The sequence below is a fragment of the Mesoplodon mirus genome (assembly GCF_964341445.2).
Source record: "Mesoplodon mirus genome assembly, chromosome: 20".
Taxonomy (NCBI): Eukaryota; Metazoa; Chordata; class Mammalia; order Artiodactyla; family Ziphiidae; genus Mesoplodon; species Mesoplodon mirus.
In genome coordinates this window covers 15,470,201-15,483,901 of record NC_138996.1, presented here as the reverse complement: position 1 = coordinate 15,483,901, position 13,701 = coordinate 15,470,201, and the positions used below count along the sequence as shown (strand labels likewise).

General features: G+C 50.6%; 1 protein-coding gene across 4 annotated transcripts; it reads right to left on the bottom strand.

Moving 5' to 3' along the window:
• Positions 1-5,407: 5,407 nt before the first annotated feature.
• Positions 5,408-11,733, bottom strand: DUSP26 (dual specificity phosphatase 26). 4 transcript variants are annotated; one of them, XM_082608628.1, is made up of 4 exons: positions 11,499-11,733; positions 8,927-9,215; positions 7,210-7,424; positions 5,408-6,335 (listed from the first exon to the last, which is right to left on the bottom strand). In XM_082608628.1, the coding sequence occupies exons 2-4, from the start codon at positions 9,145-9,147 to the stop codon at positions 6,136-6,138; spliced, it is 636 nt and encodes a 211-aa protein (XP_082464754.1). In that variant the 5' UTR covers positions 9,148-9,215; positions 11,499-11,733; the 3' UTR covers positions 5,408-6,135. The 4 variants fall into 4 exon arrangements, with proteins under 4 accessions (XP_082464754.1, XP_082464756.1, XP_082464753.1 ...); XM_082608630.1 differs by having other exon boundaries at positions 8,927-9,218; positions 11,499-11,668; XM_082608627.1 differs by lacking the exon at positions 11,499-11,733 and having other exon boundaries at positions 7,210-8,366; positions 8,927-9,017.
• Positions 11,734-13,701: the final 1,968 nt, after the last annotated feature.

Genomic DNA, 13,701 nt, shown 5'->3' with positions numbered 1-13,701 from the left:
ACAATATATCCTTGTAGCTTATTTATTTTATATATAGTAGTTTGTACCTCTTAATCACCTACCCTTATCATGTCCCTCCCCGTTCCCTCTCCCCACTGGTAACCATTAATTTGTTCTCTATATATGTGAATGTTTCTGCTTTGTTCTAGTCACTAGTTTGTTTCATTTTATATTTATTTTATTTATTTATTTTTTATGTTTCATTTTTTAGATTCCACATATAAGTGATATCACACAGTATTTGTCTTTCTCTGTCTGACTTATTTCACTTAGAAGAATACCTTCCAAGTCCATCTATGCTGTTGCAAATGGCAAAGTTTCATTCTTTTTCAATGGCTGAGTAGTATTCCATTGTATATATGTGCCACATCTTCTTTATCCATTCATCTGTGGATGGACACTTAGGTTGCTTCTATATCCTGACTATTGTAAATAATGCTGCTATGAACATTGGGGTGCACGTGTCTTTTTGAATTACTTTTTTCGTATTTTCGGGTAAATACCCAGGATTGGGATTGCTGGATCATGTGTAGTTCTATTTTTAGTTTTTTGAGGAACCTCCATACTGTTTTCCATGGTGGCGGTACCACTTAACATTCCCACCCACAGTGCACCAGGGTTCCCTTTTCTAAGGGATCTGTTTGGAGCTATGGCCCTTGGGTGCATGTGGAGCCCTCTCCAGCCAGCGATATTCATAGCTGTCTGTCTGCCTTCTGGCTCCATCTACTACCTTGGGGCCCAGGAGCAGCAGTTTTCTCTTTGCTGTCACTCCCTGTGGAACTTCTCAGCTGGGATGAGTTACAGGGTGAAGGACTGGGCTAACATTCCTCCCTCTCCCTGGAGTTGTCAAAGGTCCTGGGGCCTGCCCGGAGGGTTTGAGTCAACAACAGAAGACCAGGGCAGGAAGGCAGACTTGAGTTGCAGCTCCCCAGGAGCATGAGGCTTAGCCGGCTGGAAGCACAGGCTGCAGCTAACAAGAGAATATTTATTCTTGTTCATTTTCAAGTCCTTGGCTTGGGTCCAACTGGTCCACTGCCCAAGAACCAGCTGCAGGAGGAAGGCTTTTTTTTTTTAAGCATCTTTTTTTAAAAAAAATATTTATTTATTTGGTTGCACTGAGTCTTAGTTGTGGCAGCGGCTCCTTAGTTGTGGCATGCGAACTCTTAGTTGCGGCATGCATGTAGGATCTAGTTCCCTGACCAGGGATCGAACCCGAGCCCCCTGCATTGGGAGCATGGAGTCTTATCCACTGTGCCACCAGGGAAGTCCCTGGAGTCTGGACTTTTAATGCCGGTTTTGGAAGGTAGGAGCGACACCCACCTGTGACAGGTGTCACCCTCATTCCCCTTGGAGGGGAGGAGAACTGGTTCCATCTGTGTGATCACCAGGCTGTGCTCTTTCCTTCTCTCCCTTGACCCCCAAGACACACCCACACCCTTAAATGGTGGAGGTGGAGGGATGCACAGCAGTGTGATGGCTACACACACAGGTTCTGGAGCCAGAGCTCCCATGTTTGAATCTGAGCTCCTCTGCTTACTAGTTGTGTGTCTTTGGGAACATTTCTTCACCTCAGTTTCCCTGTTTCTAAGCAATGACAGTGACACCACTTCACAGGGTTTTAAATGAGGATTAAATGACTTAATATCTGTAAAAACAGAAGAGTGCCTGGGCAGAGCCATAATATGGCTTTGTTAAATAATAGTAATAATATATATATGAATGATCTGCTCTATGAGGATAATCTGGAAAGCCGTTCTTTGGTCAAATAGACTTTGGTAGCTCTACATCTGTACTAGAAGTTAGAATGAAGTTCTCAAGTTATTCAGTTTGCACGAAGTCTGAGGGGTTTAGCCGAGGCACATTCAGACTACAAAAATAGGTCTGTGGCTGTGGGTTATATTAGAAGTGATATACTTACTAGGAAAAAGGAGGTGACAGCTCTATTGTAGCCTACATTGGTCAGATCATAGCTTTAGTCAGTCCTTCTAAGAGCCTGAGTTATTTCTGGGTACTTTTTAGTTATACATAAGTTGCCCATGGTTCTGACAGGAAATCAATGCAATCTAACTATCAGGTTGGCCAAGAGGTTCACTCAGTTTTTTCCATAAGATGGCTCTAATAGCACTTAGTTGTCTTTAACTTCATTCAAAACAATTTTGTTAGATTGTATCGTGACAGTTGTCACATCAGTGTGCATTTAATAAAAGACATCAAAATTGGTGAATTTTTGTGTAGCCATTTTAATATTGAAGATGGAAGAAAAAAGGCAACATTTTTGGCACATTATGCTTTATTATTTCAAGAAAGCTAAAAACGCAACCGAAAGTGCAAAAAAAGATTTGTGTGGTGTATGGAGAAGGTGCTGTGATTGATCGAATGAATCGAAAGTGGTTTGTGAAGTTTCGTGCTGGAGATTTCTCGCTGGATGATGCTCCACGGTCAGGTAGACTAGCGGAAGTTGATAGCGATCAAATCGAGAACTTCATTGAGAACGATCAACGTTATACCACGCAGGAGATGGCCCACATACTCATAATATTCAAATCAAGCATTGAAAATCATTTACACCAGCTTGGTTATGTGAATTGCTTTGATGTTTGGGTTCCATGTAAGTTAAGCGGGAAAAAAACCTTCTTGACCCTATTTCCGCATGCGATTCTCTACTGAAACGTAATGAAACATTCCGTTTTTAAAACAAATTGTGACGGGCGATGAAAAGTGGATACTGTACAATAATGTGGAATGGAAGAGATCATCGGGGCAAGCGAAATGAACCACCACCAACCACACCAAAGTCTGGTCTTCATCCAAAAAAGGTGATGTTGCGTCTATGGTGGGATTGGAAGGGAGTCCCCTATTATGAGCTCCTTCCGGAAAACCAAACGATTTACTCCAACAAGTACTGCTCCCAATTAGACCAACTGAAAGCGGCACTTGATGAAAAGCGTCCAGAATTAGTCAACAGAAAACACATAATCTTCCATCAGGATAATGCAAGACTGCGTGTTTCTTTGATGACCAGGCAAAAACTGTTACAGTTTGGCTGGGAAGTTCTGATTCATCTGCTGTACTGACCAAACATTGCACCTTCGCATTTCCATTTATTTCGGTCTTTACAAAAATCTCTTAATGGAAAAAATTTCCATTCCCTGGAAGACTGTAAAAGGCACTTAGAATAGTTCTTTGCGCAAAAAGATAAAAAGTTTTGGGAAGATGGAATTATGAAGTTGCCTGAAAAATGGCAGAAGGTAGTGAAACTAAAGCGTGAATACGTTGTTCAGTAAAGTTCTTGGTAAAAATGAAAAATGGGTCTTTTATTTTTAGTTAAAAACCGAAGACACTTTTGGCCAGCCCAATAGAATCAACATTCATAGCGAAGCCCTCACCCTTTCCCTTAGATAAAATTGTCTCTCGATGATAATAAAAATGTGACGCCCCAGCCAACAGGTCTTGCTGGCCTCTCATCCCACAAGTCTTGCCTGAAACAATGAGACCAGTTCTAATTTTGGTTGCCACAATTAGAAAGGGGTACCAATACTGGCAAGGCTGGGGAGGAAACTTGAAATATGACAAATTCGGACTCGTGGAGACAAGCATAGCTGTTAGGCTGAAAGTGAGGGGACACAGGAGAGTCACAAGAGCTGGCTTCAAACCATGGGAAGGGCTGCCATGAGAGATGGAGCAAGATAAAGAGCACATTACGTACTGAGCGTGCTCAGAGCTTTCCATAGCATATCCAATTAAACGCCCACAGCAACCCTGCGGAAGTAGACAGACTATTGCGTGTAACCAGGGGGAGAGAGGTAAAGTGACCGTCGCCAGTGCCCTGATGGATATGTGCCAGGGCCAGGGATCCTAGGCTGTCAGATCTTTCGGCCTCATCTCACCACCACTGTAACGTGATCGCAGGATGCAAGTGTAATATTAGAGCTTTCTAATACTGTGTGTGGGAGTTATGCAGTGATTCCCGACCATCAAAGATGGCCAAGCAGGGACTTCCCTGGTGGTGTAGTGGTTAAGAATCCACCTGCCAATGCAGGGGACATGGGTTCGAGCCCTGGTCCGGGATGATCCCACATGCTGCAGAGCAGCTGAGCCCATGTGCCACAGCTACTGAAAAATGGAATTTTTTTTTATTTTAAAAAGGAAATGTTTATTTTCATGTTATAAAGTGATTACAAACTCCTCTAAAAAAAAGCAAAGATGAATTTAAAATATAGGTATACGTATTTATCTAAAAAGCCAAAGAGGAAAAGAAAACCCCTGCAAAATACAGGGATTCATATCAGAAAACACATCTGGAGCCCGTGCTCCGCAACAAGAGAAGCCACCACAATGAGAAGCCCGTGCACTACAACGAAGAGCAGCCCCCGCTCACCACAACTAGAGAAAGCCCGCACGCAGCAACGAAGACCCAATACAGCCAAAAATAAATAAATAAATATATTTTTTAAAAAAAGGTGGCCAAGCAAATTAATGCTTGATAACTATCGTCAAGTGATTTATTGAAAAGGCGATTTATTTATGCCCTGTTGGAGAGTGGAAATCGTTAATCTGTGAAGGTGACTTCTGGCTTTGAGATTCTGAGTTTCTGTACTTTGGGGTAGAATATACACTTTAGATATATTAAGTGAGTTTTCCCCCCTGTATTTTTCACTTCCTCTTACATCCCATCCCGTTCTCCCACTCATGCGGATATTCTGTCCTGGGAACATACCTCTTTTGTTTTATTTATTTTACTTTATTTATTTGGCTGCACCGCGCGGCATGCAGGATCTTTGTTCCTGGGCGGGGGATTGAACCTGTGCCCCCTGCAGTGGAAGTGGGGAGTCTTAACTACTGGACCGCCAGGGAAGTCCAACACACTCTTTTCAAAAAGAGGGATGTGGTGGCTGGCAGTTTGACAGTTGGGATATAAGATCATACTATTCTCTCTGGTGGTTGAGTTTATTTTTTTTTTACTAAATTTACTAAGGAGATTATGTTACACTCCTCAGAGGAAAACTTGGAAAGATTAGAAGAGGAAGCAATCACATCACCTCTCGTCTCCTCCCCTCCAGTTTCTTGGTACCAGGCAAAACCCAAACCCATGAATGTGGGATTTAGGGCTGGGATTGATTTAAGATCAATATTCTGCTCTCCTACTAGCATGGGGGACTTGATATAGAAATCAGGTTGACTTTTTGAAAATAAGTTCTATTTCTTACACACCTGAGCTTGTGAACAGACCTATTTTAAGCTTGGGAGATGCAGGCTGTGCTCTGAGTCCTAACACAGTTTGCAAATCTGAATTTTTCGGTCCTCTGCTTCCCCCGTGTGGACATAAATGGAAATAAGTTCAAGATACCCCTTGCCCCAGGAGTGTGAAATTGGACTGGGGAGAAACCTCCCCTAGGAACTGGTGGAGGTGGGAAGGCCGGTGAGGGCTTATGACCCTAGAAGGGAGTCAGGCACTGTTCTCAGGGGACAGGTTCCAACTTCGTACAAGCTGTCAGTGATTCAAGAGGCTTGCTTCGTATTCACCATTTTTATTTTTCCTGGAGACACTTGGATCCAGTAAGCGAGGGATTATCTGTAGGCTCCCAGTCATGCACCTCTGCAGTTCTGGGCCACGACCAGCACCCATGGGCGCCATGCCAAGCCTCCCACGCCTCTTCTTCCCGGGTTTGGAGTAACAAGTCTGTGGGTTTCTCCCTTAGCTTTTCACACCCTCTCTTCACCGTCTGTCCCTGAGCTACCACCTCCACACAACTCGACACCATCACGTCTGTGTTTGCTGCATCCCTGATTCCTGGCAGAGGTACAGGACAGAGCTGGTCCTTTTGTTCTGATACGCGGGGAAGGGGGGCACTTGAATACAAAGAGGGGCTGTGAATCGCCGGGACCACCCTGGCTGGGATCCAGGACTGTCTACCTGCAGCCTACCTGCCTCCTTCCCTGGCCACCTCCCTCCTGGCTGACTGTCACACTGCCCCATCCCCCCTCGATAGACAGCAGCTGTGGCCTGGGGCCACGTCCCAGCCCTCTCAGGAGAGAATGGGTTCCCTGGGCCGCCTCCAACCTGCCCCCTGGGCCTCCAGCTGGGATCCGGGGACCCAGAGGCCTGGCCTGACCTCCCTCCCTCCCTCGGCCCCCTCACGCCTCCAGACGCTTCCGCAGCCTGCGGTCCAGGGCCAGGAGCTGCCTCAAGAAGCCCCTATTGGGGATGATGCCTCGGTGGTCCTTGACTTTTTTGATGGCCTCCACGAGGGTGAGGCTGTGGTACAGCATGAGGTAGGCCAGCACCAGAGTGGCCGAGCGGCTCACACCCACGGCACAGTGCACCAGGATCCTCCCTGCGAACAGAGACACGAGAGATGGCTGGGGACCTCGCGGCGGGCTGGAGGAGGCTGGGGAGAGGGCCCCACGGACAGGTGGGGAGGAAGACAGGTAAGCAGAGGTGCATGGACGCACAGACTGGTGACGGTAAGAACCCAGGTCCTGGCCAAGGGGGGAGCCTGGACGGGATGAGATGGAGAGCCTGCAGCAACAGCGCAGCATCCATAAGCCCAAAAGGGGCTCGAAGGGAGAGGCTCATCACTAACGCAAAACCGAGCTTTGCACCGAGCTGGGCTTCCTTCTGTACGTGCTGAGTGCGTCCATGGAAAACCCTTTATGTCTAACTGGGTCCTTCCTCAATCTCCCAGTCACTTTGGGGTGGATGATTAATATATTTTTTTCCTATTAAAAATTAAAAAACATTTCTTTTTGGCCACACTCTTTGGCATGTGGGATCTTAGTTCCCTGACGAGGGATCAAACCCACACCCCCTGCATTGGAAGCGTGGAGTCTTAACCACTGGACTGCCAGGGAAGTCCCAATATATTTTATATATATATATATATATATTTTTTTTTTTCCTGATCACTAAAGCAAGACAGGTTCAAGGTAGAAATCATTAGAAAGTATAGAAATATATAAAGAAGCCAACAATTGAAAAATCTATCGCCCATAATCTCACCACCCAGGTGCAACTTTCCACTTTCTCAACGTTTGGGATTATTTCCTTCTTTGTATGGACTGCCTTGAAAAGATGGTTGAGAGAATAGCTTCCTTTCCTGAGCCTTTTATCACATCATTCAAGTCTCTCTCTCTCTCCACACCCAGATCCCTGGGCTGTTCTCTAACCCATTGTCTGTTGGTCCTTCCCTCCTCCGTGCTCCCCCCTACCTCCCGGCTGGCTCAGTGCCCGGTGGATGAAGTCGGCGGCCGCCTGGAAGTGGACACTCATATCGAAGGCTGGCGAGTCGTGGGCCTCGACCCCCAGGTAGCGGATGCCCAGCCCCACGTAGGCCTCGGGTGTCCCTCGCCACCTGCTGTGAGAGGCGTTGAGGACGTGGCTGATGCCCAGGCGACGGAGCTCCCGGTGGTCGTTGGCTATTTCCCTGCATTGAGGAGTGGAGGTTAGGGGGGCGCGGAAGTGGGTGGTGGGGCCAGACGTCCTTGTCGGTACCCCGACCACTGCCCGGCCAACGTCGTGGGCTCCAGGCCTCCACTTCACTTCCTGAGGACCCGAGATAGGCAATGAGCCGGAGTCTCGTCCTGGAGCAAAGGTGGGGAGTCCTGGGGAGATTATGCCTGGAGGAGAGGAGACTGAGAGATGGGCAAACAACAGCCATGATAACATATTGAAAGAATGCTCTAAGGCAGAAAGACTTTACTTGATCCGTGAAAAGGATTGACAGGGTTTGTGCTTCATGTAAGGAGGTACTACCAATGGTGGAATCGAGCTGGAGAAAGATTGGGGCGCCTTGGGAGAGAGGGACTTTTCTTTACACCAGGGTATTCAAGTAGAGAGTCAATGGATAGGGTCTGGAAGCGGCAGAGTGAATCTGAACATTGGATGGGTTGTTGGACCAGCTCACATTTAATGTCCTGCTAACCTTTTCTTTTCTTTTAATTTAATTTAATTTTAATCTTAATTTTTTGGCCACGCTGCGCTGCATATGGGATCTTAGCTCCTTCACCAGGGGCTGAACACGAGCCCCCTGCAGTGGAAGCGCGCAGAGTCTTAACTACTGGACCCCCAGGGAAGTCCCGCCCCCCCCGTTACTTTAGACTCTCTCTGACACCCAGAATCTTCTTGTGTTTTGCCAATTACTCCAAGCTCATGGTTACCCTGTGGTGGAGGTCACCTTCAGATGTTCCTGTGGCCCGTACCCCTCAGCTCAGCCAACATGATCATATCAAACGCCCTGTCCAGCGCCGACTCCTCGAGCAGAAAGAGCCCTGAACTTGAACCTCCAAGTCCTGGCTCTGCTACTTACGACCCGTGTGACCTTGGGCCAGTCCCAACTTCTCTGAGCTTCCGATGCCTCCTCTGTAACCTGGGGATAGTGGTACCTACCTCACAAGGCTGTCGTGAAGATTAAGAGAGAAAAGGCATGTGAAAAACTCCTTGTAGCCTCTAAAGCCCTTGGGAGAGACAAGTGGGGCCTCCTCTTCCTTTGACGCCCTCCTCTCCATCGACCCCACGCACCTGCGTGAGCCTCTGTGCACTCTGCGGCTTGGCTTGGTCAACCTTTCGCCTCACTAACCACTGTTCCCGGCCCCAGGGATGGCCTTTTCTCAGGGCACAATAGGTGGAAGGTCAGAGAAGTCATCTAAATGTCCAGCCCTTAGTACTGGCACGCAATCATACATTTTGCCAGATGAACGACATGATGACTTGAACAGAGTCTGTCTGTCCGGAGTGGGGTCTATCAATAAACCTGTCCAAACTCCCCCAAACCCTCCTCCACTCTGCCCACGGACCCCGTCCGCTCCATCCTCCACGTGGAGCCAAGAACACAACTCAGCGCCTCTCTGCCACTCTTCTGCTTCCTTCTTGCACACACACACACACACACACACACTCAGCTGTGGTCCCAGTCTGCTGGGTACATACTGGTCTCCGAGGTAGAGGCCTGGCCAGACCTCGTCGGCGTGGTTACAGGCCGTCTTGCCCGTGTAGAGAAGCCTCTCCAACTCAAAGACGTTGAGCAAGGGATGCTGGACAGCTGGTATCTCTTCCAGGGCCCCTCTCGTGCGAACAGGAGACCTCGAGCCACTCCGGGAGAAGCGGGCCATAAATGTCACCGAGGCCCAGAGCCAGTTACCGGGGCACATCTTAGAGGCGGCAGGAGCCGTGGCAGCCGCGGGGGTGGCCGGATGAGCGGTCAGTCTCCAGGTAGCTGCTGCTGGGAGAGGCAGGGATGTGAGACACACCTGAGTGCGTCTGGAGCAGCTGCTTCCCTACCTGCCAGCTGCGCTGGCCCCTGGGGAGAGGATTCTCCAGGGACGAAGGTGAAGTCCGGCCCTCTGGTGCGGGAAGTGCTCCGGATGATATTCTTCTTTGAGCTGCGGCAGCTCCTTTTCCCTGCTCTTTGGCTCTTCCGGGCAAGGAGGTGGGAGAGTCACATGTTCTTGTTTACGGGAGAGGGAGCTGCCGGCTCCTGGGTGTCTGCCCCGCACTCCACCCCAACCCCCAGCGCAGACGTAAACACACACGCAAACATTTGGTATTTGGGTGGCCCGCTGCCGGAGCCCTTGCCAGCCAGGATCTGGGTCTCGTCTGCCTGAGGCTACAGGCGGAGAGGCTGGAGGGCTGGCAGGGGGCTTGGGGGTGGCTTTGGACCCATCCAGAGGGAATTAGCATAAAGGCCGAGCAGCAGGGGCTGTGACACAGCACGCCCGCCTCCTCAGTGCCAGAGGGATGGGCTGCTTTAACCCGTTCCTGCCCTCCCTCTGCCTCAGCGATGAGCCTGCTCTGGGAAGTCTATGGTGGGGATGGGAGGAGTGGGGAAGTAATAAAGACGAAGTGTCGGTGTTTGAAAACTACTTGCTGAAGGCCCTTGCTGATGGAGGGAAGCGCCAACCTATGTGCGCAACAGGCAAAGCATCCTCCTTTGATCAGCCTACAGATATCATTGATTAAACGTCATCTCTCTGGGTCCAGGCAGGGCTGGAGCATTGTGTGCGTGTGTGTGTGTGTGTTTGTGTGTCTGTGTGTATGGGTGGGTGGGGAGAGGAGGAGGGAGGAAAGGGAAGAAATGAGGGATCCTGCCAGGCCCAGGGGCTCAGAGTCTGGAATTAGCATCTGTGTTGCTGGTGGAGTTCAAGTGGCCCTACTTAGCACATGGGGTCCTCAATGAGGGGCCTTAGCGGATGCACCTCTGACTCTCTGTGGACAGCTGGGCCTCCTGAACCTGGGATCATGCGTTGAGCTGCAGAGCTGGGAAGGGCCAGCCTTTGAGACTTGCCCGGGGAACTCCAGGGCAAGAGCCACGCCCACTCCCCCCTTCCTCTTCCCCCTCCTCCTCCTCCACTTCCTCCTCCTCTTCCCCCTCCTCCTCTTCCTCCTCCTCCTCTTCCTCCTCCTCCTCCTCCTCTTCCTCCTCCTCCTCTTCCACTTCCTCCTCCCCTTCCACTTCCTCCTCCTCCTCTTCCTCCTCCTCCTCTTCCTCCTCCTCCTCTTCCTCCTCCTCCTCTTCCTCCTCCCCCTCCTCCTCCTCCTCTTCCCCCTCCTCCTCTTCCCCCTCCTCCTCCTCCACTTCCTCCTCCTCCTCCTCCTTTTCCTCTTCCTCCCCCTCCTCTTCCTACCCCCCTCCTTTCCCCCCTCCCCCTCCCCCTTCTCCTCTCACACTGTGATCCTGACCCTCTGAAAAGGTGGGCTGGTCTGAAGGATCCCCCTCCCACTCCCTGTCCAGTCTTCTGCCCCAGGGACTCAAGGGAAAGTCCACAGTGAGAGGCCATCTTTGTCCTGCCCCCAGCCTGCTTCCCCACCCAGGCTCTCAGCCAGGGCCCAGCTCTCCCCATCCCCCCATCCCCCCATCCCCCCATCCCCCCATCCCCCAGGGCCAGAAGAGATCTAGCGCTCACAGGGCAAAAGGAGCGGAGGTCTTAGGATCAGGACTGGTGAGGGGAGATGGGATCGTGGGGTGTTTAGGGAGAGAGGTGGTTGTCCCTGGCGGGTCAGAAGGAGCACAGAAACAGAGCAAGAGAGCCGTCACCACCGCCACAGCTCTCAGCTTCAACACCATCACCACCGTCACCTACTTTCCCTCCGCAGGCCTGAAGGCCCCACCCTCTGGTTCCCAAACAACCTTTCCTGGAAACAGATTCTGCCGCCTGTGGGAAGCTGAACGGTGCAGAGAGCGGGAAGCAGACCAGGTGTGGCGGGAGCTCCGTGTGACTCTATTTCTCCCCATTCCGTCACGGGGTGCACCCCTGGGCACCCTCCGACCCCATCCGCAGGCTTCTGGGGGCCCTGGTCCGCCGCCCCCCTCCCTCCCTCTGCTGTCGCGGTTGTAACAGGTTCATGGCTGTCGCGCAGCCCTCGCCAGCCCAGACAGCCTGGCGCGGAGGGCGGAGGGAGGGAGCCCAGGCGCGCCCCGCAGGTTCGCTCCCAGGCCCCTTCCCCCCGCCTCGGCCCCCAGCCCCGGTCCCCGCGCCTCGCCCACCCGCCCCGGCCCCGCTACCTCGGGAGGCGGCGCGGGTCTCAGTCCCGGAGGCAGATCGCCGGCTCACACAGCCCCACGGCCATGACTCTGCCGCCACCGCCGCCTCGGCTGCCAGCGCCAGACCGGTTGACGGATTAGCATCTATTTTTAAGCCATGACACGCACGTCGAAGCAGGGCTGGTATCAGTGTGCGTGTGTGTCAGCGACACGCAGGGACACAGCCTCACACCCGGTGGCCCGAGTGGACACGCGGAGTGGGCCACGCAGCCCGCACCCCCTGCGGCCCCGCCTCGCAGGCATGCTCGTGTGTATGTGTATTTTCGGAGCTGCGCCAATGACAGGCACTTTGCCTAAAGCTGACATTATGTAAGTCGTCCCAGACTGTGTCTTGAGCACACACGCTGCTCCCCAGGCAGCATTAATTAATTACACAGACACGAGGATGATTCCCACTTACTTGTACATTTCTCCTTCTCCGAGGACACCGTGGTACAGAGAACTATTGTTCGTAACCCTGATCAGTATTTACTATATACCATGTGCTTCACATATCTTAGCTCATCTTACCCTCACCACAAGTCTGTGAAGGAGGTGATATTGTTATTGTACCCATTTTAGGGAGGAGGAGACCAGGCACAGAGAGGCTAAGTGATCTGCCCAGGGCACGCTAGGCATCGCCAGAGCTGAGCTTTGCACGCTGCCTGCCCGGCTGGGAAGTTCAAGTCCTTAAGGGCTTTCTGAACAAGTGTCCCCCGCACAATGGAGAAGGCACAGTGGATTTCTATCTGGAAAGCCATTTTGGGCAGCTCAGCTACTAGTGAATTTCCCTTTCCTCCACTCCTGAAGAAATTCATGTGCTGTTTTTTGGGGATATTTAGCTTCATTTGCTTTGCTACCGTAAGCACCTTGTAGGCTCCAGTATTGTAAACACTTGGAAGGCAAGGACAGTGTTGTGGTCCCCGGTGCCCAGCTCACTGTGTGATGGGGAGGTGGGGGCAGTAATGAATGTTATCAGGTGACACTTTGAGAACCAGGAAGACTCGGACTCCAGGAGAGCTGCCTGACAGGAGGAAGGCAGGAAGAAGATAAGGTCATGCTGGACCTGGCTTAGGATGGGTAGGCGGTATCTACAGTAGCTGAAATCAGGATGGACTACATTCCCAGAGGGATGGTAGATCAGGCTTTGAAATCTGAGTCAGAGAAAGTGACATAACCCCCAGTTCAGTTCCATCACAGGGTGTCATCGCAGAGTAATTCTCCCCTCCATCCAACCTTTTCCTCTCTAGAGAAGCAAACACAATTCCTCTCTATTTTCCTTGTGCCTTCTTGGTATGGCAATTTACCTGAAGACATGAAATCCTCATCATTTAAAACAAAAAACCCTTCAGGGGTTCCCTGGTGGCACAGTGGCTAAGAATCCGCCTTCCAAGGTTGGGGACATGGGTTCAAGCCCTGGTTCAGGAAGATCCCACATGCTGCTGAGCAACTTAGCCTGTGTGCCACAACTACTGAGCCTGTGCCCTAGAGCCCACGGGCCACAAATACTGAGCCCGTGTGCCACAACTATTGAAGCCCGCGTGCCTGGAGCCCGTGCTCCGCAACAAGAGAAGCCACTGCAATGAGAAGCCCGCGCACTGCAACGAAGAGTAGCCCCCCACTCGCCGAAACTAGAGAAAGCCCGTGCGCAGTAACAAAGACCCAATGCAGCCAAAAATAAATAAAATAAATTAATAAACAAACAAACAAACTAAAACCCTCCTGGGAAATTTGAAATGTGAATTTGTCGATCCAGGAAAGCCCAGGTGAGAAAAATGGTCACAAATCAAACTGTCAAAGAGCATATATCACACTAACCTCATCTGAAGTGACGGGGTCTTTAGGGTTGGTAGGTTGTGAAGATGTTGTAGATGATAAACTTCATCCCAATGTTTAGCAAGATTTCTGTTTCAACCCGGCATTGCACTTTTCTCAAAAAGCTGGGAAAATATGCTTTAAAGCATACGATAGAAAATATGGGCAGATGTTTATGGGTAACCAGAGAAACTGTCCACGGATTAACATCTTCATGAGGATGGGGTCAACCTACAACTCAAGTGGCTTCATACTTTTCTTTGTAACTAGAAGGCTTATTATGCTTCCAGGTGACACCAACCTAAACTAAGGATGGAGGGGGGGAGAGAATGGAGGAAAGAGTTAGCAAGGAGAAGGTGATGGAGAAGGT

Excerpts from the sequence above, each read along its gene's own strand:
- DUSP26 (XM_082608627.1), bottom strand. The coding sequence starts at position 7,666 with ATGTTATCATGGCTGTTGTTTGCCCATCTCTCAGTCTCCTCTCCTCCA. Across the intron at positions 6,336-7,209 it reads GGCACTGAGCCAGCCGGGAG|GGAGGATCCTGGTGCACTGT; the intron begins GTAGGGGGGAGC and ends CTCTGTTCGCAG.